General features: G+C 38.8%; 2 protein-coding genes across 3 annotated transcripts in view; one reads left to right on the forward strand and one right to left on the reverse strand.

Moving 5' to 3' along the window:
• Positions 1-6,820, reverse strand: part of PROS1 (protein S) — a 57,792-nt gene extending 50,972 nt beyond the window's left edge. The window contains exon 1 of the mRNA XM_007463196.1: positions 6,446-6,820. Within this exon, the coding sequence (XP_007463258.1) occupies positions 6,446-6,521 (76 nt within the window). The 5' untranslated portion in view covers positions 6,522-6,820. The remainder of the gene's footprint in view (positions 1-6,445) is intronic.
• Positions 6,821-14,228: 7,408 nt separating this feature from the next.
• ARL13B (ARF like GTPase 13B) overlaps positions 14,229-27,702 on the forward strand; it is a 74,575-nt gene continuing 61,101 nt past the window's right edge. Inside the window, exon 1 of one of the 2 annotated variants that reach the window (XM_007463198.1) lies at positions 14,229-14,551. In XM_007463198.1, the coding sequence (XP_007463260.1) occupies positions 14,493-14,551 (59 nt within the window). In that variant the 5' untranslated portion in view covers positions 14,229-14,492. The remainder of the gene's footprint in view (positions 14,552-27,702) is intronic. The other variant, XM_007463199.1, reaches the window with a different exon arrangement.

Consider the following 27,702-nt stretch of genomic DNA (forward strand, 5'->3'; position numbering starts at 1 on the left):
GGCCTCTCACTGTTGTGGCCTCTCCCATTGCGGAGCACAGGCTCCGGAAGCGCCCAGCGCTCCGCGGCATGTGGGATCTTCCCAGTCCGGGGCACGAACCCGTGTGCCCTGCATCGGCAGGCAGACTCTTAACCACTGCGCCACCAGGGAAGCCCAATTGTGTTGTTTTAAGATGCTAAGTTTGTGGTAACTTGTTACGCAACAATAGAAAACTAATACTCAAGGCATATATAATTTTGAATTAGGCTGAATGTATTAATATTGCTAATTTTGTTCCATGTGCTAGCTAGAGCCCCAGCTTCAGTTCTAACAGCTGGTTTGGTTAGCTAATGCTATCGCAGACAAAATCTTGGCACACACTGAACAACACTGAAATGCCAGACATTCCTTGACATAATATCAAAGAAAGAATGGGAGTCAGATGTTCTGGCTTGAATTGTTCATGTGGCTCCTACCTGTTCACCTTCTAACTTATCCACCCCACTCCCTAACAGAAGAAAAGAATATATTTTCATGACTATCATAGATTATTGAGGAAATCACCGGAATTTTTAAAAAAGCATTGTACCGGCTGTTCTCCCTAGGTAGGAAATCTTGCTGGGAGGGGCTGCAATGAAAATGGGCTCCCGGATCTCAGGTGGGATGGGAGGAGCCTGGGTGGCTAAGCTTAGGTAGCAGCCTGTACTGACCTGAATCAAAGTCGGTGATCAAATCTTGGAGCAAGGATTAACAGGCAAAGCTCTCCCAAAATTAGATGGAAAGACAACCCACAAATTCTTCACTGAGTTTTTCACCCCAAACTCTCTGCGTTAGCAAACAGAGGCCGTATAGTCACAATACAAAGAAATCACCACCTCGCCTTAATTACCAGTCTAATTAGTGGATGAATACAGAACCTCTTGAATGAAGAAGAAAGACGCCCTTGAGGAAGCATCTGTAAACTTTTCTCCTAGTTTTCTCCAAAGCAAAATAAATGCACTGGGTAACTGCACTAAGGAAAAAGACTCTCAAAACTTTATTCATTATTAGATGCCTAAGATCTAAGATCAAAACACCTAAGATCTAAGGTATGCTGTTCAGCATTGAGGATTATGGGGCTCAGTTGATAAAGGGAATTCTGTCCTGAAACTATAGGCCCAATCAGACTCAATCTTCAAACTGTGATTCCTTCTGATTCCTTCCTCAGGCCTAAGAGCACTGAACTATTTTCAGCAAAAATCTGGCCATGTCGGAATATTCCTGCTCAAGTGAGAAACAAGTTGTTATATACCTGGCTGTCCTTTACTAAGATGGAAGAATAGATTTTGATGGACCTCTTATTTTTGAGGCATATTCCACTTTTAGATGTTCTACTCTGAGCTTTTTACTATGAGTCCAAAAGCTGCCAAGTGTAGGTGGAAACCAAAATAAGAGAATGCTCTCTAGCTAGTTCAAAGTTCATTTCAAACAGTCTGTCATGTAGCCGAGCCAGTGACTCATCAGATCTAACTGGGCTTAAATGGTCCATAGGACATCAGGGTACTCTTAAGACACAGTTCAATTGTGAAATGTTCAAATGGTATGAATGCGATGAGCCTAAAGCACCACTAAGTGACCTGGGCCAGTTTCTCATTCTCCTGACTTCTTTCCCTCCCTCCACCTCCCTTTATGGACTCATGAGGAAAGGCCTACAACCAAGAATGAAAAGGAAAAGATGCCTCAGTGTGATGTACCAACATGAGCCAGAGGTAGACCTGCTACAAAGCTACAGCCAGAAATGAACTACAGCCTCTCTCAAGGGTGATCCTGAAGAGCACAGGAGAAATAAAACCTTCACAAGGGGCAGACAGATAAGCAGTTATTTCTCATTGTCCACTTTGCTTAGAATGAGAAATTATCAGAGATCAGAATCTTTGCTACTTTCTCAATAGTTACAACTGGTCTGTCCAGTTGTTCGGAGACCTGTAAAGAGTTAGATCTTAGACCTAGAAACAAGGAAGTTTGGGCAAGAATTGCCCCAGAGCTGAGAATATTTGTGTTCCAAGTGGATAGCCCCATATCAGGGAGGTTCTTAATTATAAAAGGGGGCAAAATGGCCCACTTAATGATTGTCAGTTGTGGTTCTTCTTACAATATGCATCTAACATATTTTCCACTGAATTAGAAGCTGAGACTGCTATGTAGCCATTTCAAGTTCTTTAATCCTGTTGGAAAAAAAAGAGAGAACTATGCTGGAATGACAATAATCAAGGCAAAATAGTGTAGTTTCCACATACAAATCAGGGTTAGAAGTGTTGCCTCTCCAGGATGACTACTATACACAATAGAAATTGTAAAGAAGAGATGGATACAATCATCCATACGTGGGAACAACAGGGCTCAGGTTCTTCCTGAATAAGGGTGTGGTACATCTCATTGAGTAGACAAAAAGATCAAACATGAGGAACTGCCTAAAAGCAGGAGACATGAATTGGGTAGTGAAGGAAGAAGTCATGAATACCAGCTCTAGCTTAAAACCAAGAGAGACAGGCAAGCCCTAAAGCCAGTACCTGTATTCCCTTGCTTGTCTTTTTAAAATATTTTCTGGAATATAGGATGTGTTGGTATACTACACTGTATCATTTCATCCATAAAGCACAGCACATTGACACAGAATTGTGACAGAACTAGAGGAGGCAAGGACATCACCTAGTGATACTAAACTAGGAAATGGTAGCCTTGAGCCTTCCTCTCTGAGTGTGGTGACTGGAATCTCTTGAAGAGGAGGTCCTTTCTGCTGTACATTAGTTATTTGCATTATATTAGAAATATATGCATTACATTTGAAATGTTTTTCAAATGGTGTTCATGGAAAGAAGGGCATGTGTGTATGTGTACAGCCAGTAATCGGAATGTGTAGACTTCTCTTGTTTCTGCTTCCTTCCCAGGATCCATTCCTTTGTGGGAGCTGTCCTTCTGGCACTCCACCTGATTCTGCTGAGCTGTTAACCACAGGACTCCAGAAACAAGCTAAGCCAAAATAATCAGGCTCTCTTCTCTAAGAAATTCAATCATGAACAGGTATGCACAGAACTAGAAGGTAGTTAGAACTGAGTCATCTGATAGCAGCTCCTCACATAGTGAGCACATGAGTTCCCACTATATAGATCACCTAAATGCCCAAGTCCCTGGCTTCCCTAGGCCTGGTTATTCAACATGCCATTAAGTAGGTCTTCCAATAAATCCACTCAGCTTTTTTTTTTCCTCTATTTTTCTTTCTTCCTTCCTCTTTTTTTCTTCCTTCCTTTCTTCCTTCCTTCCTTTCTTTCTCCCTTCCTTTTTCTTTCTTTCTTTCTTTCTTTCCTTCCTTCTTTCTTTCTTTCTTTCTTTCTTTCTTTCTTTCTTTCTTTCTGCTTTAGTTAGCAAGAGTCTTTACTGTTGCTTGTAGCTAAAGATTAATTAATATATGTATTATCAGGCTTCTCATATTTTTTCTCACAGTATTTTGAAAGTTTAAGTATGTATATAGATCATTTAGCTATTAAAGAGGATATTGAACTTGGTGGACAGAAAAGGTCTATTATGAAAAGCATGACTGTATATCCTAGATAGGATTAATGGCAAGAGAATACAGCATAGGGTGTTGTTGTTGTTGATGATGATGATGTTGTTGATGATGATGATGTTGTTGATGATGATGATGCTGTACACCAGGTATTGTCTCTAACTCTTCCAGCACCAACCCCAACTCTAACCTAAGCTTGATAAAATCTCTCCAGAAAGAGGAAAGCAAAAAAGAGAAGGAAAATATGAGTCAGTAATGTCAAGGGTAGACTGCACCTAAGCAGAAGTGGAAGTCTGGAAAGGGCCAAATTAACACAGCCAAAGGGGACATTCCCTTTCTTCTATTTTTATTCACACAGCCTTTAGTGTGGTATACAATATATAGACAGCATAAGTTTTAAATCTATAGATAGATAGATACACATATACATATAGATACAGATACAAGCATGTGTGAAAAGTCAGTTCACATCTCTGAACAATTTCAAAAAAGTTGAACTGGATGATTTCTCAACTCTCTCAAACCTAAAGCTGTGATTTTTAAACTTTTTCTTTAAATAGTGACTGTATTTCTATGGACTAAACAATAAATCAAATATTTGGAATTCTAATTCTATCTCAAATTTACAGTCTTAGGGAGTAAACACATTCCATCTGTATCTTGGTTTTTTCATCAGTAAACCAGAAATGATTTTTAATCCAATTAAACTAGAATTAAAGAACTAATTTATATACGCTATCAGTGTCTATATATAACAAGATTTCTCCATATGTATGGTTTGATTATCTCTGTATAATACACATAGACACACACATCGCTTTTTAACTCTGCCTAGATTCCATGAACATGTAACAATCTCTACAAAAAGAAAGGGTTTAGCAAATTCCTGTGGTGACAAGCAGTACATGTAGCAAGCCATTTTGTGCCTTTTTCTTCTCTCTAAAACACTGGTTATCATGTTTTATGTATGTACCCATATATTTCTCTGTAAGCACAATTAACAACCTTGTTCTCTGGCACAGAGTTCAACAAGCAAACCCCTGAGAGGACAATGCATGGCCGTCCAGTCCATAAATGATTATCAGTGGAAATGTACTCTAGGCTCCCATGGATGGGAAGGTCATGGTTGGCTCTGGAGGATGCATTCTCTCTATTTTGTTGGCCTCACTTGTACACTCTAAAATCATATTTCCCAATAAGGAAGCTGTTTCAGTCTGTGTAGGGGTCAATAAAAACCTTTCTGTGATGACAGCATACTCCATATGTTTAAGTGTTATTCCCAACATCTTGCCTTGCGATGTTCACATTATTTCCTATGTTAGTCTTTTCATATTGATTACAATTTACCAGTTATTTAGACCCAGCAGTTTTTCATGTTTTAATTATCCCCTCTGTGATTATTTTTTCTCTCCATTTCCAAATGTTCTTTTCTCTCTTCAGTGTTTTTTTGTTGGTTTTCACTTTCATGAACTTTCATTTCATTCTGGTAGAATATTTTAGTGACTTCCAAAATGGAATGATTGCATTCCAGGAGAGTGTGCAAGATAATTCATTAAGGTACAGAAAGAAAACACCAGTGCTACTGTTCAGATTTATTTTGACTTTATCCTTTAAAAACTCATTTAAATATACGTAATATAATGTTCATAGTATACTAGGTCAGAAGTGCAGGTGTGTAATAAACAACTAAATATTTAAAAAAATAAAAACACTGGTTATCAGACAAATACTTGATTGTCCTACTGAACTATATACTTAATGAGTTACTGTATATGGTCCATATATAGGCTTAATGATAGAGGTTTGTATGTTGAAATTCTGCTATTGTGCATCTTTAATATAAAATCAACAAATGTTTTAGCCTTTAAATTAGAATTTTAAAACACCTCATTCATCCTGATCTGTAACTAATAAAAACTAATAAAACTAGTAGAATGTTAGTAAATTCCCACTTAAGTCTCCTGACATTGTCATCTTTGAAAAGTTTACATTGGAGCTTTAACCAATCTAAAAGCTATGGTGTAATTCAGAGTTTATCTCTCCCATGCCATTTCCTGAGAACAAAACATAGCACAAGTAAGCATTTTTGACCAGTGAGCATGCTTAACCTTTAAAGAACAAGTTAATTAACTGACAACTAAGATGTACTAAATGCCTTGATATCTATCTATCTATCTATATATCTATATATATATATAGATATAGATATAGATATAGATATTTAGAGAAAACTCAATATCCTGCCTTGAATCCAGGCATGGGAACATAAAGAACAGGAAACACAAAGATAAAGTACAAAGAACTCATGCGACGACCTCAGATCAGTGGCACTCCGTCAAAAATCCTCAGTACGAAATTATCTGAGAACTACAATATTTAAGTCCTTTTGATTTCAAGGTTAAAAAAATGACATCTCCGTACTGCTACGCAAACCCGCACTCATCCCCAAATAATTCGTGTGTCAATGTTGAGATAAGGAAACCAAGCTCAAAGTCCAGGCATTGCAGAGCGGAGGTAGGTTGCAGCAGGGGGTGCTGGTTGGGGACAGGCGCTAGTACAAAGAGAAGACAGAGTGGGCTGACTTTCCTCTCTACTTTTATACTGTAATGTGCTCATCCTTGTCCTCTGACTGGGAACTTCAACTGTTTGGGGCAAATGGGTACGTGTTCTAATTCCTTCATTGATATTTAGTATCACTCTAGTTCTAGAATCTGTCCTGTAGGCAGCACTTGATTCCCAGAGCAGGGTGACTATTGACCCTGCCTCCACCATTACACTGCCCGCTAGATCCACGGCTGATGGAAGCACTTGCTGGAAACTTTCTAGGAGGCTGCAGCCCTAGAAAAGAAAATCCTCCCAGCAGGGATCGGAGTTCAGTTGGCAATGCTGAGAGAAGAAGACAAGACGCTATTAATTACTCACAGTTCGCCTCCAAGACGGGAAGCACTAGGGCGAGGCACGCTAGCAGCGCCCCAGAGCGCCCACCCAGGACCCTCATGGCGAAGCGCGCGGAGGCGCGGGCGGGGACGGTGGCGCGTCGCGGCGGGGACCCTTGCGCTCGGTGTGCCGCGGGGCTACGACTGGAGCGCCGCTGTCTGAGAACTGCGGCGCGGCGGCGCCTGCGAGCGAGCGCGCCCGCAGAGCAGCCGAGCAGGGGGCGGAGGGGACGGCCCGCTCCCAGCCCCCAGCCCGACGGGGAAGTGATAACAAGGACATTTCCTGGAAGCTTTTCTTTTCGGAGCTGGAGGCAGGGCTCAGGGAGAGCGCTGAAGGCCTAGTAAACACTGTCGAGACATCCTCCTCTCCCTTTCCCAAACTCCAGCGTTTCGTTTCGGTGTCCGGAATGTGAAGTTTGCCAAGGAAAAGGGGAAGCAAACGCAGTAACACACACACACACACACACACACACACACACACACACACACGCAAAACACAACCTCCAGCGAACCGGAGTGGAGGGCGGAGTGGCCAAGAATACTTTGAGGACTCAGAGGTCGGGGTGTCCTGGCTCAGAAGGAAAACATCTTGAGAGACTGACATTGGGGATGAAGATGTTAACCAAAACCTAGAAGCTAAATGAGATCTCTAGGAAGGCTACAGAGAACAGAGATAATGGAATCAAATGTGATAGTTTAGATTGTCTACATTTTTGTTTTGTTCTTGAATTTATAGCGTAAAAGAACTATAGCAAAAAAAAAAATGTTTTGGGAAAAAAGAGAATGTATCAAATTCTATCACCTTCAAACAGCTCGTTTTTGGTTTTTGCATGTTACCTCTGCTTTTTTGTGCTTAGGCTAGAGCATTTGAAATATGTTACTTAATGTTTAAGGCTGCCTTTGGAGCTAAACCGCCTGGATTCAAATGGCAATGCTCTGCAGCTTACTAGTTGTATCATTCGTAAAATGGAGATAGTAGTATGTTTTCACAGTGTTAACAGAAGAATTTAAAGAGATAACACACGTGAAGCAATTAGTGTGTTAAAGAGTAGCACATAGTTAGGGTAGTAAGTAAGATAGTAAGTACTACTATCATTCCAGTATTTCTGCCCAGTGAACAATATCAATTGATTTCCTATGTGTGTGAGTGAAAGTCAATAGGCTGATGATCTTTCAAGGGTGTATTCCAGCTCTAGCTTTCTGTGGTTTTATGATCCAGGTGGATGAAAGTTGATATTAGAGTCACTTTTTCTAAGAAAATTTGCAAAGGAATTGTTGAATATATCCATATTCTTCCCTCTTTTAAATTCTCTTCCTTCTTGCTATGTCTGAATCTACATGTCAATCTATTCACCACTTTATTCCCACCCCAAGTGATTTAATTATAAATATAATTCTAATCTTGGTAGAACTGTTTGGTGGTCTAGCAATCAGAACATAAAACAAAATGACCTTTAAATACTATATTTAATTATTGAATATTTAAATGCATTTAGGCCATGAGTCTTTCCTCATTTGTTAGGAAGAATTAGAAGAATATCAATTTTGAGTTCTCAAAATTTCACGAGGGAAAACTTCCAAAATCATGAATCAACAGCATTCATAACAAATCATCTCCCATACAGACATTAAAAAATATAAAGAGTATGAAGAAAGAAATGTTGGAGAAATGCAAGGTAACTAAAAGAAAAATTTTGAGCTTTCAAAGACTCCAACTGAATGTGAAGTTTTAAGTCATTTTAAGACTACAAATGTACAGTGCTAACAATAGTTGTCAATGTGTCCTACCTACACTGTAATGTTGAACTTTGAAAAATAATACCCTGAAATGTTTAAAATGAAATTTAATAATACATCTTCGGATAAAATTTTCAAGTTTTTAATTTATTGCACAAGTTCACTCTGTGAAGATGATTTTGCCTTTAGCTCAATATTGATTAACATTTGGTCAATTTCACTTGACCAAAATTTGTTTTTAGTATACTTTTAAATATGCAATTAAATCTTATTCAAAATTTAACTGCTAATCTAATCCCTTTTCCTAATCCTAATTCTTTTTTTTTTTTTTTGCGATACGCGGGCCTCTCACTGTTGTGGCCTCTCCCATTGCAGAGCACAGGGTCTGGACGCGCAGGCCCAGTGGCCATGGCTCACGGGCCCAGCCGCTCCACGGCATGTGGGATCCTCCCGGACCGGGGCACGAACCCGTGTCCCCTGCATCGGCGGGCGGACTCTCAACCACTGCGCCACCAGGGAAGCCCCCTAATCCTAATTCTAATCCCATTCCCTCACCCAGTTTTACATTTCTCCATATAATCTTCTACTGGTATATTGTCCCGTTTACTTATTAATTATGTCTATTACCTGCATCCTCATCTCTCTCCACCATGCCAACTAAAAATTGGCACTTGCTGTCTGCCTCTACAAAGATTAAGTCACTAGTCACTGCAGCCGCTGACCTTCAACACACCCTGAAAGGAGTTCCGGGTAATCAGGAATGAGGCACTCTGTGCTCTGGGAAAAACTGACAGAACAGGCCTTCAGATAGTTAGAGAATTTCAGAAGATTTTATGAGCCCAAATTCTTGCATCTTCTCATATCTAGAAAAGCAGTAAAATCATTAACAGTGACATCTGCTCCTCGTCACTAGCAGCAAGCCTCTGCCAAAACGTGTGCTTGACTGCATGTACCCCCCTTCACTAAAGTCATATATAATACTGACCTTCCCCCTGCCTCTTTGGAGCAGGGCCTCAGAGTTATCTGAGATGCTCTTTCCCAGGCTATAGTACTCATTTTGCTCCCAATAAAACCTAACTTGCAACTCGCATGTTGTGCATTTTTTTTCAGTCAACAACCACTAGAATGTAAAATCCATGAGGGCAGGAATTTTTTAATGTTTTGTTCACAGCTATATTCCTAGTGCCTAGAACAGTGACTGGTACATAAACATTCAACAAAATTCAATTTAACAATATAAGTCTGGGAGGGGATTTCCCTGGTGGCACAATGGTTAAGAAACTGCCTGCCAATGCAGGGAACACTGCTTCGAGCCCTGGTCCAGGAAGATCCCACATGCCACGGAGCAACTAAGCCCGTGAGCCGCAACTACTGAGCCTGTGTGCCACAACTACTGAGCCCTTGTGCCACAACTACTGAAGCCCGTGTGCTTAAAGCCCGTGCTCCACAACAAGAGAAGCCACCGCAATGAGAAGCCCGTGCACCGCAGCTAAGAGTAGCCCCCGCTGGCTGCAACTAGAGAAAGCCCATGTGCAGCAACCAAGACCCAACACAGCCAAAATATATACATATATACTTATATACATACATATATATATATATAGGAATATTTATGCCCAAATATCAACAGTGATCATTTTCAGTGGTGGGGTTATGGATCATTTTCTTTTTGCTGATTTATGTATTTTACTTTTCTACAATAATCTTTTAATATTTGCTTTGTAAAAACAAATACTAAAGTAGTTAAACCACAGACATTGAGGACCTGTCTTGTTTTGTTTGTTTTAGATAGAATGATTTTTATGGTTGTACTTTAAGAATGTTATTTGTTAAATGCTTACAAAATGGATCAGATTAGAAACCAAGTAACATTTATACAAGAGATAACAAGTGTTGGTGAGGATGTGGAGAAAAGGGAACCCTTGTTCACTGTTGGTGGGAAAATACACATCAGTACAACCATTATAGAAAACAGTACAGAAGTTTCTCAAGAAATTAAAAATAAAACTACCATATGGGCTTCCCTGGTGGCGCAGTGGTTGGGAGTCGGCCTGCCGATGCAGGGGACGCGGGTTCGTGCCCCGGTCCGGGAGGATCCCACGTGCCGCGGAGTGGCTGGGCCCGTGAGCCGTGGCCGCTGGGCCTGCGCGTCCGGAGCCTGTGCCCCGCAACGGGAGAGGCCCCAACAGCGAGAGGCCCGCGTACTGTGAAAAAAAATAAATAAATAAAATAAAATAAAACTATCATATGATCTATAAACATAGAGTGTTGCCCACGATTCCAGTTCTACAAGGATCAACTCATTAGCCACTACACTCACTGACTTACAAATACATGCTGAAAGGAATTCAGGATAAAGTGGTCTGTGTTTTGGATCTATGGGCCCCTAGATAGTTAAGAAGCGTATCTAAGGAAGAATTTCAATGACCCCAGATTCTTGCATCTTCCTATACATAGACAAGCACTCAAATCCTTAACTGGAGATATATGTTTATGTGATTAGCAGTAATCTTTTACCAAGATGTATGCTTGACTACATGTATTTTCCAGCCAAAAAATTCATATTTATATGAACCTCTTCAGAGCAGTTCCTCAGAGCTATCTGAGAGGCTGTCTCCTGGGCTACAGTCCTCAGTAAGTTCTGAATAAAACTCAACTCACAGCTGTTATGTTGTGAGGTTATTTCCCAATCAGCAGATATGACAATTTCACTTCTGATTATATATCCAAAGGAAATGAAATCACTCTCTTGAAGAGACATCCGTACTCCCAAATTTATTACAGCATTATTTACAAGAGCCAACAATGGAAAAAACAACCGAAGTGTCCATCAACAGGTGAATGGATAAGGAACATGTGAAATCTATCTACCTATGTTGCACATTTATGTATGGCAGTAGGGCATTATGCTAAGTGAAATAAACCAGATAGAGAAAGACAAATTCTGCATGTAATCACTTACATGTAGAGTTTTTAAAAGGTCAAATTCATAGAAATGGAGAGTAGAATTGTGGTTTCAGGAGCTGAGGGGTGAGGAAATGGGGAGAGGCTGATAAAAGGGTACAAACTTTCAGTTATAAGATGAATAAGTTTTGAGGATCTAACCTATAGCATGGTGACTATAGTTAATTATACTGTATTGTATACAGTATAATTTGCTAAGAGAGTAGCAAATTCTCACACAAAAAAAAGAAGAAGGAAAGGTAACTATATGAGGTGGTGGATGTGTTAATTAATTTGATTGTAGAAATCATTTCACAATGTATACATATACGTATACATGTATACATACATTTTCACATACATCAAAGCATAAGATTGTACACTTCAAATATATTACAATTTTATTTGTCAATTTTACCTCAATAAAACTGGAGGAAAAAAAGTAACCACATGACACTTAGGATGCAAATTCAACAATCTTTGGGAGATGAAACAAGAGTCTTAATTAGGATGATGACAGCAAGATTGTTTTTTTCATTCAGAACAAACTAGGTTGTACTGTAGTCAAACAGCCACAAAATTATAGCAGCTTAAAACAAGTGTTTATTTCTTGCTCATAGGAAGTCTACTACAGGACTTTCTAGGCAGTTGTCTTCCATGTGTTGGCTCAGCATTCCATGCTGTTTTGTTTTTTTGTTTTTTTTGCGGTACGCGGGCCTCTCACTGCTGTGGCCTCTCCAGTTGCGGAGCACAGGCTCCGGACGCGCAGGCCCAGCGGCCATGGATCACGGGCCCAGCTGCTCCGTGGCATGTGGGATCATCCCCGACCGGGGCACGAACCTGCGTCCCCTGCATCGGCAGGCGGACTCTCAACCACTACGCCACCAGGGAATCCCCATGGTGTTTTTATATTGTAGTACTTCAGAGTTAAAGTAGGCTTCCACAGTTGCCATTGCAAGGGATGATAGAACATGGAGAATTGTGGACCAGCTCTTAAATGCTTTCACTAAGAAGTGATATAACCACTGCACTCACATTTCACTGAACAAAGCAGGTCCCATGATTTCAAGAAAGTGGGAATAACTATCACATGTGCTATCACATGTGAATGTGGGAAAAACTATCACATGTGAAAAAGAGAACTGGAAATAGTGAGCAGCACATATGTCTACCATCCACTTAATATATTGAAAAACTAAGAGTCAGCTAGTTAATTAACTGACCAACTGTATGTTGGTACCAGAAATGTTTGGTAATGTATCACTAACAGAATTAAGGAAGACATGAAGTAGAGCAGGGGTTGAGTATAGTTCCAGAAATGCTCAAGGATAGTAAGTGTAGTAGGGCTCTTCAGGCACAGAAATAGTTATTAGACTCTCCAAGAGAACATGTTTTTTAAAAGGGAAAGCAGAGGGATAAGGTCAGATCTTAGGGAATACATATAGGAAGATGAAAGAGGAATAACCAGTGAGATCAGAAGATAACCATAAGAGTATATAATTGTGAAAAGCCAAGGGAGGAAAGAATTTTAGAAGAATTAACTATATTAAATGTAGTTACAGAGGTATTATAGTGTCTGGACAGGACAGTCTGGGCAGAGACAGTCTAGCACTGATGAGGAAGGGCCGGTTTAGTTAGGAAAACCAGTTGAGGTCATACAGCCTTGAGCAACTGGAAAGAAAATTGAAGTTATCAAGGCAGGACAATGAGAATAGTGAACAAGATCCCTAGCAGTTTGGAGACAAAGGTAGGGGGATATATACCACAAATATTTATGTGACAGGTGACACCAACTTCAAAAATCTGCTATCTATTATTTGTTAGAAATTGCACCTGAGCTTTATTTCTCTAATTTCATCACCTTAGCAGCCCTGCAAAGCAGGTATTTTCATTGTCATTTTACAGATAGGGTACTTGAGTTCAGAGCCAGTAAGCTGTAAGAGATGAATATGTGTTTGAATTAGGGTTACATGAATTAGTAAAAGACAGAAAATAATTTTAAAACTAGATCTACCTTAATCCCAAACCATTATTTTCTCTTGGATACACTGGGCTTCCTAGGGCCCTCTCTCCTTTTACCAGGATTTGAAAAAATATATTTAAGTGGAGACTAAATGGACACACGGCTCCCTACATATAATGCATTCTTTTTTTTTTTCTAATGGAATGTACTTGTCATTTACTTATTTCCAAAGAATATAAAGGAAAAGCAGATATTACATATCTCTTTAAATAAAATAAAACATGTTACAAAACAGCCAGTAGATCGTGCTCTCCATCTTGCAGAAACCAAATAGCTAGCAATCTATGTATCTAAAAATCCTGGAAAGAATATACATCAAAATATTAACACTGGTTATCTTTGGGTGGTGAGTGTGAGATCTTATTTTCTTCATCTTGTTCCTTTTTCAGTCTTTTTCACACTTTCTCCAATGAGCATATTATTTCTTCTGTAAACAACCCCACACACAACAAATATCATAAATTTCCATTTCACAGTTTATGTAACAAACAGCAATAAACGTTATACAGATTAAAACTTCACTCTCATCTGAACTATTGGATAGTTAGCAAATGAGTTTTCCCCTCGTTCTTAACTTAATTGCCCCAGTGTATTGTTTCTGTAGTTGTGCAGCCAGAGTTGGCTGGAATTCCACAGGATCCTCATCCTTGCTTCATGAAACAAAACAAAACAAAACATGCACAAGACCTGAGATCTCTGGATCTCAGTTGGAGCTGGAGACAGACGAGGAGCAGCACCCTCACACAGTTTGGATGGGTATGCAGATCGGTCTTAGCCTAAGATCTGTCGGAAATGCCTCAACTCATCTCTAGACGCTTCCGTTGCCTAGTTACGAGAACCACCTTCAGCTCCCCCTCCCCCTCCGTCTTCAAGACCGCTCCCCCTTCTCCCTCCCACCTCTCCGGCGGGGGCGGGGAGCCGGGCCGCTTTAGCCACTCAGAGCCCTCTGTGGCGGGCCGTCGAATGATGATTGGAGAAGTGCATGGGCGGTGCTTGGGGAGGGCTTTCAGCGCCTGAGAGGAACGTCAGCACGTTGACGCGGGGGTTTTCTCTGGTCGGCCCCGCAAACCCTCCCAGGGTCTGTGAAACTGCGCTTTTGGCCTCGCTTGTGCCTGGGCGAGGAGCGCAGTATTCTGCTCGCTGGTCGGCGCGGTTATTGGCCTTGGTTCTCGGACTGACCGCCCTCACCTCCCTCCCGGGCTCTCCTCCAGGCCCATCCTCGTCAGGGGCGCCTCGCAGCGGCGGCGGCCCCCGAGACTCGGCCCAGGACAACTAGCGGCCCATCTCCGCTCCGGACTCGGATGGGAGGTGGCGGGAGGAGCGGCCTGGGATGTTCAATCTGATGGCCAACTGCTGCAGCTGGTTCAAGCGGTGGCGGGAGCCCGTCAGGTAGGCTGGAGCCGGTTGGCCGTGTGTCTTCCTAGGGGAGGGGGACAGCTGCGCCCCAAGGGTCGGACGGGGCGCCGCCTGTCCTCTCTGCGCCTGGACGAGTCTCCCGGGCCGCAGGGGATGCTTTCCCTCCCAGTTTGATATATACCCTCAGGGAGCGATAGGAGAACGTAGACTTAGTGTTTAGTTGCAGTTAAGTTCTCATCCGTAATGATGATTATTGTTATAATTTAAATGGGTCCTAACTTCTTAAAAAGTTGTGGATTGTGTGTGTGTGTGTGTGTGTGTGTGTAATTGGGTATATTTTTCCTCTGAAACTTTTGTAATGGGGATTTTTTTTTTAATAGGGAAGAATGGAATATAGTTTTCATAACATCCACAAACCCCTTCCCAACACACACATTTTGTTTGAGAACTTGGGCTTGAAATCTGGCTCCACTGCTTAATAATTATATGACTTAATCACTTTTGGCCCCATCCTCCTCATATTGAATAAGAATGATAGTATTTATGCTTTAGGAGTTTTGTATTAAATGAGGATAACTGATGGAAAGTGTTCTTAACTGTAGTGTAGCTTCAATTTTTATAAGAGATTAAGCCCTTTAGTTGAAAGAGTCCACTTCTTGATGTTTCATTTTGAATGCTAGATGTATTAATATTTAGAGCCTGCTACTAGTTATTCATTCATTTGCTGAGAAAATACCATGTGCCAGGCACTATGCTAGGAAGAAGTCAGTGAAAATGATGCTTTTAAAATTGAGCTGCTCAACCAATAAAGAAACCTTAAGTTCGCTGGTCTTTATAAATAATGTTGATTTTTTATAATTCTACTTTAGAATTCGGCCAAGGGTAAATTATAGCAAAAGTTTTTGGTTTTTCAATCATTAGCATTTCAAATAAGTATTTGCCATAAGGGTGAACTATCCTTTAAAGAATGGCTCTGAAAAGCTACACTTATAAGGAATACTATATGCCTGTATTTGGAAATTTGCTTTAAATGAAACTTCTGAATTCTTCTCCCATTATTAACTCTTAAATGGATGTGAATCTTTTAGATATAAGTGATGTGATCAACTTTTAAGAGTCAAAGATGTGTTTGGGTGTGTAGGCTCTGATTTAATTTGTTTTAATCATGTTCTGATCTGATTGCCCAGTCTCTACTAAGATGGGAGGGTTATTCATAATAGATGGCCCTTTATGTCTTTCTCTATGTCTGGTTTTTAAAAAGTATATTTTATTTTTGTAAGAGAGCACAGTAGTAGCATGTGTCCTTTTAACTAAAAACACTCAAAAACTTTGCACTCCAAAGGGATTTTCAATTTAATTTATCATTCTTTGTGTTTGCTTCTCCCAGTAGCTATAGTATAATAGTCTCTGGGATGATTAAAGAAAAGACAGAGTTCAGAGAACAGAGGATGTATTGATTTCCAAGTAGAACAGATAACTGGATTTGATTAATGAAGAATTGAAATTTAACCCTATAACTCAGTTTATTTTCTTCTTTAATAAGTAGTAGCATCAAGATCTGAGCTGTCCAATAGGGTAGTGACTAGTTGCATGTGGCTGTTGAGCACTTGAAATGTGGCTAGTCAGAATTGAGATGCTGTAAGTGTATAATACAAAGTGGATTTTGAAGATTTAATATGCAGAAGGGAAAAAGGTAAATTATCAGTCTTTTCTTCAGTTTGATTGCATGTTGAAATGATAACTTTTGCATATACTGGATTAAATAAAATATATACTTTATTTTCACCTTTTATTTTCATTTTTTAAAAGGCAGTTACTAGAAAATTTAAACTTATATGTGTGGCTTGCAGTGTATTTTTATTGGGCCTCACTGATCTAGATCATGGCATAATATGAAGGACATGGGTAAAATCTCTCAATGTTGGATAGAGCTAACTGTCAAAGGACTTAAAAACAAATTGGGTTACACCTATCTTTTAAGTACCTTTGTTCAATGCCTGGTTCATAATAGTGGCTGAATAATATTTGCATAGTATTTTATGTAGTTTGATTACTCTTTAGCAAATCCTTAAGTAAATATTAAGGAAGTAGTCCATTTACTGGAATAAATGAGAGGTGAACAAGCTGATTTTAAAAATATATCAAATTTTGTGCGCTTAGGTATTTGTTCTGTGTTTTTTAAGTTTTAGGCTGTGCTGTTCCTTATTGAGATTCCTCTTCATGTTTTTTTTTTTTTTTTTTCCAATACGCGGGCCTCTCACTGTTGTGGCCTCTCCCGTTGCAGAGCACAGGCTCTGGACGCGCAGGCTCAGCAGCCATGGCTCACGGGCCCAGCCGCTCCGCAGCACGTGGGATCTTCCCGGACCGGGACACGAACCCATGTCCCCTGCATCGGCAGGCGGACTCTCAACCACTGCGCCACCAGGGAAGCCCTCTCTTCATGTTTTTATACATATATACGTATATATATTTTTTGCCTGTATTGGGTTTTTGTTGCACGCGGATTCTCTAGTTGCGGTGATCAGGGGCTACTCTTCGTTGCAGTGTGTGGGCTTCTCATTGCTGTGGCTTCTCTTGTTGCGGAGCACACGCTCTAGGCACGCGGGCTGCAGTAGTTGCAGCACGTGGGCCCGGTAGTTGCAGCACGCGGGCCCTAGGGCGCGTGGGCTTCATTAGTTGTGACTCACGGGCTCTAGAGCACAGGCTCAGTAGTTGTGGTGCATGGGCTTACTTGCTCCGTGACATGTGGGATCTTCCCTGACCAGGGATTGAACCCATGTCCCCTGCACTGGCAGGTGGATTCTTAACCACTGCGCCACCAGGGAAGTCCCCCATGTTTATATTTTATGAAGATATGTTTGTAAGTGTGAGAAGTGAGTGTGTGTAAGAGAGAAGATGATCATTATTAATACACTATGTTCTGAGATTACTTTGCTGACTTAACTACTGTATACTGCATCCTTTGGATTTACCCACCTGTTCTCACTTAGATTCTCTCCCAACGAGCATATTATTCTAGAGACTGGGATCAGGGATTAGATGGCATATTCAGGACGTGTGATAGGGACAAGGCAGGAATCAGAGGTCAAGAGTTAAAAGTACCAGTCTAGGTCAGGAGTCAGACCAGGATGCTAGGGAATTCAGGAACACTGTATCTGCTATTGTTAACCCCCAGACAGAACCTAACGTATGCTCTGCAGCTATGTAAAATTAACCTTGAATAGACTAAAAGCTATACTCACAGATAAGTGGCTTGCTCCTGTAGAAGCAGTGCACTATAGTGGGTTTTTTTTTTTAACTTTTTATTTTGAGATCATAATACAGTGATCAAAGCTAAGGGATTAACTTTGGTACTGTACAATTAACTAAATTATAGATTTTATTGAGTTCACTCGTTTTAACATCTGATGCTTTTTTTCTCCCTGTCCAGGATCTATTCAAGGATTCCACATGACTCTGTTGTGTCTCTGTTCTCTCTCAATCTATAATAGTTATGTAGTTTTTCCTTGTCTTTCATAACCTTGAGACTTTGAAGAGTACCTGTCAATTGTTTTGTAGAATACCCCTTACAAAGATGTTGCTGCATAAATGGGTAAAGGAAATACCATGGAGGTGAAATGTCCTTTTCAGTACATCATATCAAGGGGTACATGATTTTGATATGTCTTATTACTGCTGCTGTTAACCTTGGTCACTTGGTTATTATGGTGTCTGCCAGATTTCTCAATATAGTGTTTTGAGTCAAACAGATTTGCATCTGAATCTTAGGAGTTTTGGCACTTTCCCCCCAGTCAAGTGTGGATAATTTTTGTTTTACAACATTTTGAGAAAGAAAATGTATGCAAGTACTTGATGCTTTGCATATAGTAGTTACTCAGTAAATAATACCTCTGATCTTAGGAGATAAGTGCTGATTAGTAGGTTACCTTCTTCAGTTCATTTTATACTTATCAGTATAGATAGCCTTCCTTTGCTCTCTTTCTGTTAATGGAAGAAGGGTTCCTTTTTCTTTCCAAGTCTAATTCTTACACCTGTGCACTTAATTCCATTTCTTCCCATTTCCTGGGAACTTTAGGGGTTCAGCATTCAGTCAGAGATCACAGAAAGAACTTCTGGGATACAAGAATAAACCTACACTTTTATCCAAAAATTTATTGTCCAATTTTATCATCAAAAATACAAAATCTCTTTCTCTTCTGTCTTCAGAGCTTCGCTTCTGTTCTTCCTTTAGTACGTAAACATGCTCAATCCTCTCTTACCTAAAAAATAAACCAAATTAAATGTTTCTTAATGCTGCTGTAACAAATTGCTATCAACTTAGTGACTTAAACAAGTTTATTATCCTACAGTTCTGAGATCAGAAGTCTAAAATGGGTCAGCAGGATTGCTTGCATACTTTCTGGAGGGTCTAGGGGAGAATCTGTTTTTCTTTGCCTTTTCCAGCAAAGAAAGAGGCTGCCTGCATTCTTCACTTGTGACCCCCTTCCTCCATCTACAAAGCCAATATCATAACGTCTTATCGTAACGTCTTCTCTCATCTGTGCTCTCCTGCTTCCTTTTTATAAGGAAGGACCCTTGTAATAACATCGGGCCTACCTGGATATTCCAAGATAAGCTCCCCATCCAAGATCTTAGTCACATCTACAAATTTCCTTTTGCCATGTAAGAAAACATAGTCACGGGTTTTGGGAATTAGGATGTGGACATCTTTGGGAGGGTGTTATTCTGTGTCTACCATCCTAAACAACCCTGTCCCTGCAGCCACTACCCTTCCTCCTTCCCTTTACTCCACACTTAACAATTGGCAATGTATGAGTGGTACCTTCTCAGCTTCCTCCCCTCTCAAGCATTCCTTAACTTCCTGCAGTAGAAGGCTTTCACCCAGACCCTTCAGTTTTTCTTGCTACACCAGATGCTGCCTGGTTATTAAATCCAATGGATGCTTTTCAATCTTTTGGCATCAATTGACACTTAAGATCACTCTCTTCTTGGAATTCTCTTATTTCTTTTTCCTGAATTAAAAAATTTTTCACCTTTCCGCCTATTTCCTTTTCTATTTCTTTTTGCCAGTTAGCCTTTCTTCATCCAACTCCCAAGTTTGCTTCAGGTTCTGTCTTCAACTCTCTTTTCTTCTTCTACATATTCTCCCTTTATGGTCAGTCACACCATATAGAGAGACTTCAGCTACCACCTCAACATTGACTCTCAAGTCCATATTTCCAACACAAAGACTCATCCACTACTTAAGACTTACATATCCAGTTACCACAGAATCTTCAATCCGAACACATCCAAAACTGAACTTACATCTTCTCTCATGCCTAATTGCTTCTGCCTTCCTTTTACCCACATCAGAAGCCAAGAGTGATCCTGCACACCTCTTTTTTCTTTTTTTTTTTTTGCAATACGCGGGCCTCTCACTGTTGTGGCCTCTCCCGTTGCGGAGCACAGGCTCCGGATGCGCAGGCTCAGCGGCCATGGCTCACGGGCGCAGCCGCTCCGCGGCATGTGGGATCTTCCCAGACCGGGGCACAAACCCGCGTCCCCTGCATCGGCAGGCGGATTCTCAACCACTGCGCCACCAGGGAAGCCCCCTGCACACCTCTTTGTGCTTTGTTATCTCAAATCATCAAATCCTTTGGTTTATACTTACTTAATACAATTTGTGTGTCTTGCACTCTTTCAGCCTTTGCATACCCACTGCTCCGTTTTAGATAAGGTTTCCATTATTTCTCTCCCAGATCTCTTTGACAGACTTTCCACTTTTCCCCTCTGATTAATGCTCCATACTGTCAATGATCTTTTTAGTATGCAGCTGATTTTAAACCTTAAGTCTTTCCTAATTGCCTTCAGGATAACATCCAAACTTATTACTTACAGAATACTTGCAATTTGACCTGAGCCTGGCTATATGGACTCATCATAAGCCATTCTTTTTCTTCCTGTCATTCCAGATTTGGGGTATTTAAGTTCTCTAGTCCCTCCATTCCTCCCTGAATGCCCTTCTCTCTTTTGACTGTTCCTAATCATACTTAAATCTCACTTGAAATTCTTTGAATTCCAGCTAGATTCTTTACCTTGCATTGGGTTTGCTTATTAGCCTCTTGTATTGGTCTCTACTTACCATGTATTGTAATGTTTATTCAGTTTGCCTAGCCATACAGGATGTCTTGTGGACAGGAGCTGCTGTTATTTAAAAACATTTAATAAAATAGATAACTAATAAGAGCATGCTGTATAAAAAAAATAAAATTCAAAAAAAATTAAAACATTTAAAAGTAATGTATATTTATTGTTATTTAAAGGTAATGCATGTTTATTGTAGAACATTGAAAGCACAGTTAAGCAGAAAGGGGCAAATTTAAGTTAACTCACAATCTCACCCACCAGAGATTACCATTTTTTGTATTTTGGTGTAGAATCTCTTACATACATGTAAATTTTTTAAAACAATAATGAGAAAATAAAGTGCTATTTCATAGCTTTCTATTTATTTATTTTGCCTTAATGTATAATTAACATCATTTTACATCATTACATATTTTCATTCAACATCTTTTTAATAGCAGCAGAGTAATGTGTTGAATAGATTAACCAAAATGTTCTTAATTTTTCCCGTTATTAAATATTTAGAATGTTTAAATTTTTTTTTACTGTTATCAACAATGCCTTGGTGAGCATCCTTATATAAATGTCTTTGGAAATGGAATTCTAGATCAAATGATATGAAAAAGTTTAAGGTGTGTGATATATATTGCCAAATTGCTCTTCAGAAAGGCTTCTTGTTTTTTTAAACCAATTTCTACTCCTACCAGCAGTGTAAGAGAGTGCTTTTTTCCTTAAAAAATAGGAGCCATCACTTTTTCATTTTTTCCAGGTTATGGGGGAAATGTTATCTGCTTTTAGTTTCTATTTTCTTGATTACTGGTAAGGTTAAAAGTTTTTTCCCGGGCTTCCCTGGTGGCACAGTGGTTGAGAGTCTGCCTGATAATGCAGGGGACACGGGTTTGAGCCCTGGTCTGGGAGGATCCCACATGCCACGGAGCAACTAGGCCCGTGAGCCGCAACTACTGAGCCTGCGCGTCTGGAGCCTGTGCTCCGCAATGAGAGGCCGCGATAGTGAGAGGCCCGCATACCGCGATGAAGAGTGGCCCTTGCTCGCCACAACTGGGGAAAGCCCTCGCACAGGAACGAAGACCCAACACAGCAAAAATAAATAAAAATAAATTAATAAACTCCTACCCCCAACATCTAAAATAAAAAATTTTTTTTTCCCTTAGACATTTGGATTTCTTCTTTTGAGAATTTCCCAGTGATTCCCTTTGCTGCTTTTCTATTGGCACAGGTCCATTTTCTTATTGATTTTTCTAAAAGAGTTAAGTGTTTATACTAGTAACCCTTTCACTCTAGTATATGTTCCAGATATTTTTCTTTCTTTTGTTATGTTTTTAAATTTTTTGATGGTTTTTGAAGCATAAACATTAAATTTTTTTAATTCAAATATGTCATTCTTTCAGTGTAATATTTAGGAAGTTCATCACCACTCCAAGATTATATTCACCTATACTTTTTTTTTCTAGTACTTTTATGTTTTAATTTTTAACATTTGAATCTCTGTTGAAATTTATTTTGTGTATAGGGAGCAGCCTTCATCCAGGGCACGGAACACAAGGTCTGTCAAGTCATGGTTCTCAGTAAATATCTGGACCCTGTCAGCAGGTCCTCACCCTTACATATTGTCATTTACATACTCAGAACTCTGATTATTTATACCAAGTAGCATCTATTTGATGAAATGGTAATATAACATAGGATAGAATATATGAGTTTAAAGATGATTTCCAAGATTCTAGCAAGGGTTGGAAGCAGAATTTTGGAAAGGGTGTAATTTTACCTGGGTCTTGAAGAAATTTGTGCTTCCTATGCTTTCCAGGAGCATGATTTCAGGAATAGCCCACCTAGAGAGGCAGAAAATTAACATCAATTTAAAGGAACTAATTTTGGCAGCAAGAATTATGTAGTATAATTTAAAATAGTAAAAACATATTTTTACCAGTATTTAAAGAACAAGAAAAATATAGTAAGTACTCATGTGCTCACTACCTAGATTTTACAAATATTAACCTTTGGTCATCACATTTCAGTTTTTTTCTGAAGAAATGGATAAATCCTTGAAGCTCCCTGCACCCTATTTGTCTCACACCATCCCTTGCCTGAGGTAACCACTAGCTAAAACTAGTTTCTTACCCATCTGTGTTTTTCCTTGTCACAATTCAGCCTACCAACGCTTTAATTCAAGTTTATTAGTAGGTTGTTATTCACTGTGGCCAAGTCTAAAAGAAGAGGCTCACATGTCACAGTAAGCAATGTGGATTGGTGCTTTCTGTGTATCAGTATGGTATCTGGTAAAAAAACATGCCATGATGTGGTATGTTATCTCTGCTAGGAATTTTTTCAGTGGGGAAACAGCACCCTATTAGCCATCTTTCTTGGTCTAAGTAAATATAACTGTAAATCCTAGACTATTTATAGAAATTGCTGGTTCTTAATTTCTTAATTAAGCTGTACATACAGATTAGCAAGGATTATCTGATGTGCCATGGGCAGAACTGGAATATCTTACACTTCTTTTTATCCCCCTACAGCTTCTTGTTTATTCATAGTAAGAATCTCAGAATTGTAGGAAAGGGCTCTAGAGATATTTTGATTCTACCCCTTTATATTTTATTTTAGTTTTCAATTAAAAAAATAGTCTTTATTTTTAGATCAGTTTTAGGTTTACAGAAAAACTCAGCAGAAAGTACAGAGAGCTCCCATATACCCTCCCTCCTCCTAGTTTCCACTATTATTAACATCTTTCATTGGTGGGGTACATTTGTTACAATTGATGAACATAGTGATATATCATTAGCTAAAGTCCATAGTTTACATTATCCCTTTATATTTTAGAAATGAACAAACTGATACTAAGAATTTCACTTGATCAGGACTTCAAAGCTAGCATATAACCCCAAGTTTTGCCCTCTTTTTAGTGCTTCATAAATTTATTTACTTATTTATTTGGTTGCACCAGGTCTTAGTGGTGGCAGGCGGGCTCCTTAGTTGTGGCACATGAACTCTTAGTTGCGGCATGCATGTGGGATCTAGTTCCCTGACCAGAGATCAAACCTGGGCCCCCTGCATTGGGAGTGCAGAGTATTATCCACTGTGCTACCAGGGCAGTCCCGGTGCTTCATAAATTTAGAGAGTTATTTTGATGCAGTATTATCCTGGACTTTACAATCTGAATTAAAATGTCAGAAAATAGTGCATTTGTATAATAAAATCACACCATAAATGTTTTTGGTAAAATTTTTTCATTGTATTAATTTTTTTTTGTGGTAAGTTTTTTGTTTTCTCACACATATATCATAAAACAGTATTCCCAAGTCCCTTTTCATATGTATTTGTTATTTGTTAAATTGCTCCATGTAGTTTTAAATATTTTAAGTAATAAATATTAATTTTGATGTGTTAAATTTTGCTTCATAGTGTTTCAGTGAAGTGTTTTATTTTAACTTGCATAACATTTTTGAAGTTAGAAATAGCTTTAATGTAATTATCTCACTTGAAGTATTGTCTTCCTTAGTTGACAGATGAGGAAGTTTAGAGTTGAAGATGTTCAAAAGATTGTAATAATGTCTTTCAGAAAAGATTCAGAATACAAATGTTTTCTGAGTCTAATTTCAAAATGCTAATATTATGTGGCTTATATTTTAGACATATTAATTTCTATATCTGTTTTATAAAAAGGGACCCTGAGATAAAATATGTAAAACAGTCTTTGGCTCTCTTAATCAATCCCTATTTTTTTTTTTAACTCAGAATTATTTTAGTTTTAAAAATATTTCTCACTGTTAATTATTACCTTGAAACCATAAGCATGTAAATTTATTCAGAAAACTTCAGTCAGTGTGATGTAAGAAAATAGGTAATTTTAATAACATTCTCTAATATTGAACTGTTACTTTGATGTGAAGATTTATATAAATTAAATCCATTATAGTATGTTCTCAACTTAAAGTTAAATATTTTAATTTTACTTAGTGTTTACTTAGTAAATGGGGAATCCGAAAGTACGTTTCTGTTGTTTCATTCAGTAAAGATGCATGACGTATGCTCAGCACATTTGATCCTGGGGCTGCAGAGTTAAGACAAGTTCTAGTTGAGAAGACTATGAAAAGTTGCATGAAAAAGTTAAGGTTTATTTGCTGTGTTAACATGCATGGTCAAGAAGGACTGGGGGAAACCCCCAGCCTTAAAGGCTTGCTGAGGAGTGGCAGAAGAAGAGGCTGCAGAGTTTGGATTTGATTCTGTTTAAGGATTTTAAACAGAAAAATGCCATTGTTAGATTTTCATTAACATCATGGTTAGGTTTTATTAACAACATGCAATTCATAACCTTAGTAATCTACCTATTACTAGGTAATCTACCTTCTCTTAGCTCTAGGAAGTAGGTTATGATTGTGATAGACTGAAATGTGGGGAAAAAATTCCAAAATATTTTGATGAAAATGAGGCAGACTACCTGGCTATCTGGTTTGTATCTCTCTCTCTCTCTCTCTCTCTCTCTCTCTCTGTGTGTGTGTGTGTGTGTGTGTATAAATGTGAGTAAATTTTACGATAAAAGAGATGGTTCAAGTTGCCCTTTAAAATAATAATTATTATTTTTACAAACCGTTGTTTTTAAACTTCCCATGGAAACTGCTGTTAACTAATTTTTATTAGCACTGTAACCTTGGGTAACTTGTATCTGCTCTACTTGCAGGGACAGCATGAAGATAAATGATAGGATAAAACAGCTTTGAACTATCAAGGCACACCATATAAATTCAAACCGTTGGTATTGCAGGGTTTGGGAAAAGCTGAGAGCATTTATTTCTGAGATAATTTGTGGCAATTACCAAAAAGATACTTTTATTTTACAAAACTTTGTAGTATTTGATATTGTTCATCTCTTAACCCTTCTGGAAACCTTTCCCATCACTGCCATTTCTTTGGTGTCATTTCTTTCTGGCTACAATTTTAAGGGTTTCTTCAAAGGTTCTTGGGGTTCTGTGTCCCCTGTCCCCTGGCTCTTCTTCCTTCTGTGCTCTTTCATCTGTTCTTATAGTTTTAACTACCACGTATATGTCTCATAATCCCAGTCCAGGTCTCTCCTTCAGCTTCAGACTTCAGTGTGAGACAAGCACTACTGTCAATATGTGCAAAACTGAACCCATTAATCCTCCTCTATAATCTGGTCCCTGCCCATCTCACTGGTCTCATTTGTAGACTCCCTGTCTTGAATTTTATTCTGTAATAAGAACAGCTGTAGGTTGAGCACTTACTGTGTGCCACAAGCATTGTGCACCTTACTTGCATGTCTTATGTAATTTCACCACATCCCTATGGGATGGATGTTTTTATTATCCCATTTTACTGATGAAATTCTGAGAAGTTAAATAATGTGTCCCAGGTCATATAGCTTGGAAATGGCAATTTTGGGATTTGAACACAGACGGCTCTAACACCAAGTTAGTGGCTATATATCAGAGTACCTACAATCCTTATATGTTACTTGTTACTAGTAGAAACATACTGTACATCTTACAACAGAGTCCTTTCCATGTCAGCCTTTCTAGTTTGGTATATAATTCAAGACTCAGGGATAACTGTAATAAGAGCTAAGTGATCACTTTCAACTTCTGGGAAGGTCACATTATTACCTATATTATGATACTGGTACCTTAAGTAGAAGTATATCGGGTTCCTTTTAGACTCAATACACAGTTGTATTGAGTTGTGATTGTGTATGAATGTAACAAGCATGTTCTCCTTTTGCTTAAGGCTGCTTTCCTGAGATGTGCTCTTAATGCCTGGGTTCAGCAACTCAGCACCCTGCCAGTTCTTACCTCCTTGGTGTGGTGTCTTCTCAGGCAGTGTTCTTAGTCTGGAACCTCTTCATCCTTCCTCCTATTTTCACCTTACCCTTGCTCGGCAAACTTCTACATTTTAAGAACTTAGCTGAGGCATCATCACCTTGTGTAAGAAGCTTCCCAGACCTTCTCCTGTATCTCTAGGCTGAATAAAGTCTTTTTGCTCTGTATTCCTTTAACGTCTTGTATATATTGATAAGCATTTTAAACTGTCATAGTGTCATAATGTACAAATATTTTAGTCATTCTCATTAGATGATGAGCACTCTGGGATAGAAATGATGTCTCAGGCATTTTTGTGTCCATAGTACTCAAATGCCTTATGTACTTTTATTGAATTACTGCCTGACCAAATGACCAAATGATTGCTTTTATTGCTAGTGTCAACTTTCTAGACACTATAAACCTAATAACACTGTTTATTATTTTTTCAATTGAAGGACTAGTGTATTTGATCAATAATCATAAGACTAAAAAACATAGTTTTTTATTTCTCTGTTGTTACATAGCATCACAGCCAAACTGTTCCCAATCAGTGATAATTTATCTTATTTTAAAAAGTTATAATGACATGTACATTTTAAAATGTGTTAGATTGAATATATTCAGTGTTTAAAGAGTTCCATAGAATTTTGAGTGTTAGGTGATTGTTAGCCTTTTAAACCCATTCTATTCTGAAAGTATAAATTTAATGCTTTGTTATCAGGCATTGCAGTAATTCATGCTGTGATTTTCATTTGTACTGCTAATGTTATGCTTTTTCATTAAGGCTTTATTACCTCAAATATTTAATTAAAGCTGTGTTTTCAAGTATGTGGCATAATGATCTTAAAGATTGTGTACTTGCAAGTGTAGTCAAAATAAAAGTAGAAATCCAGAGAGACTTATTTCGTGCCAGTCTCAGCATGATTATAATTTTCCAAAGTGATTTTCATGTTTGAAGAACTTTTTTTTGTTTGAATCTAATATTCTGTTTTAAAAAAAGAAAGCTTTTAAGGTAAAATCTAACATTTTTCCTTGATAGCTGCTTTAAGAGTAATGTTTCAAAGTGTGTAAAAGTAATTATTTGGACAGTGATTTTTTTTTTTTAAACTGAAATCTTGACAAGAATGGAACGGGGGAAACATAAAATGCTACCTTTGTAGTAGAGAATGAAGGGCCATTTTCCTTAAAAAGGTATATTTGAGATTTTTTTACTCTGGCTCATAAGGGATGGGAAAAGGATCC

Source organism: Lipotes vexillifer, unplaced genomic scaffold, assembly GCF_000442215.2.
Source record: "Lipotes vexillifer unplaced genomic scaffold, Lipotes_vexillifer_v1.1 scaffold781, whole genome shotgun sequence".
NCBI lineage: Eukaryota > Metazoa > Chordata > Mammalia > Artiodactyla > Lipotidae > Lipotes > Lipotes vexillifer.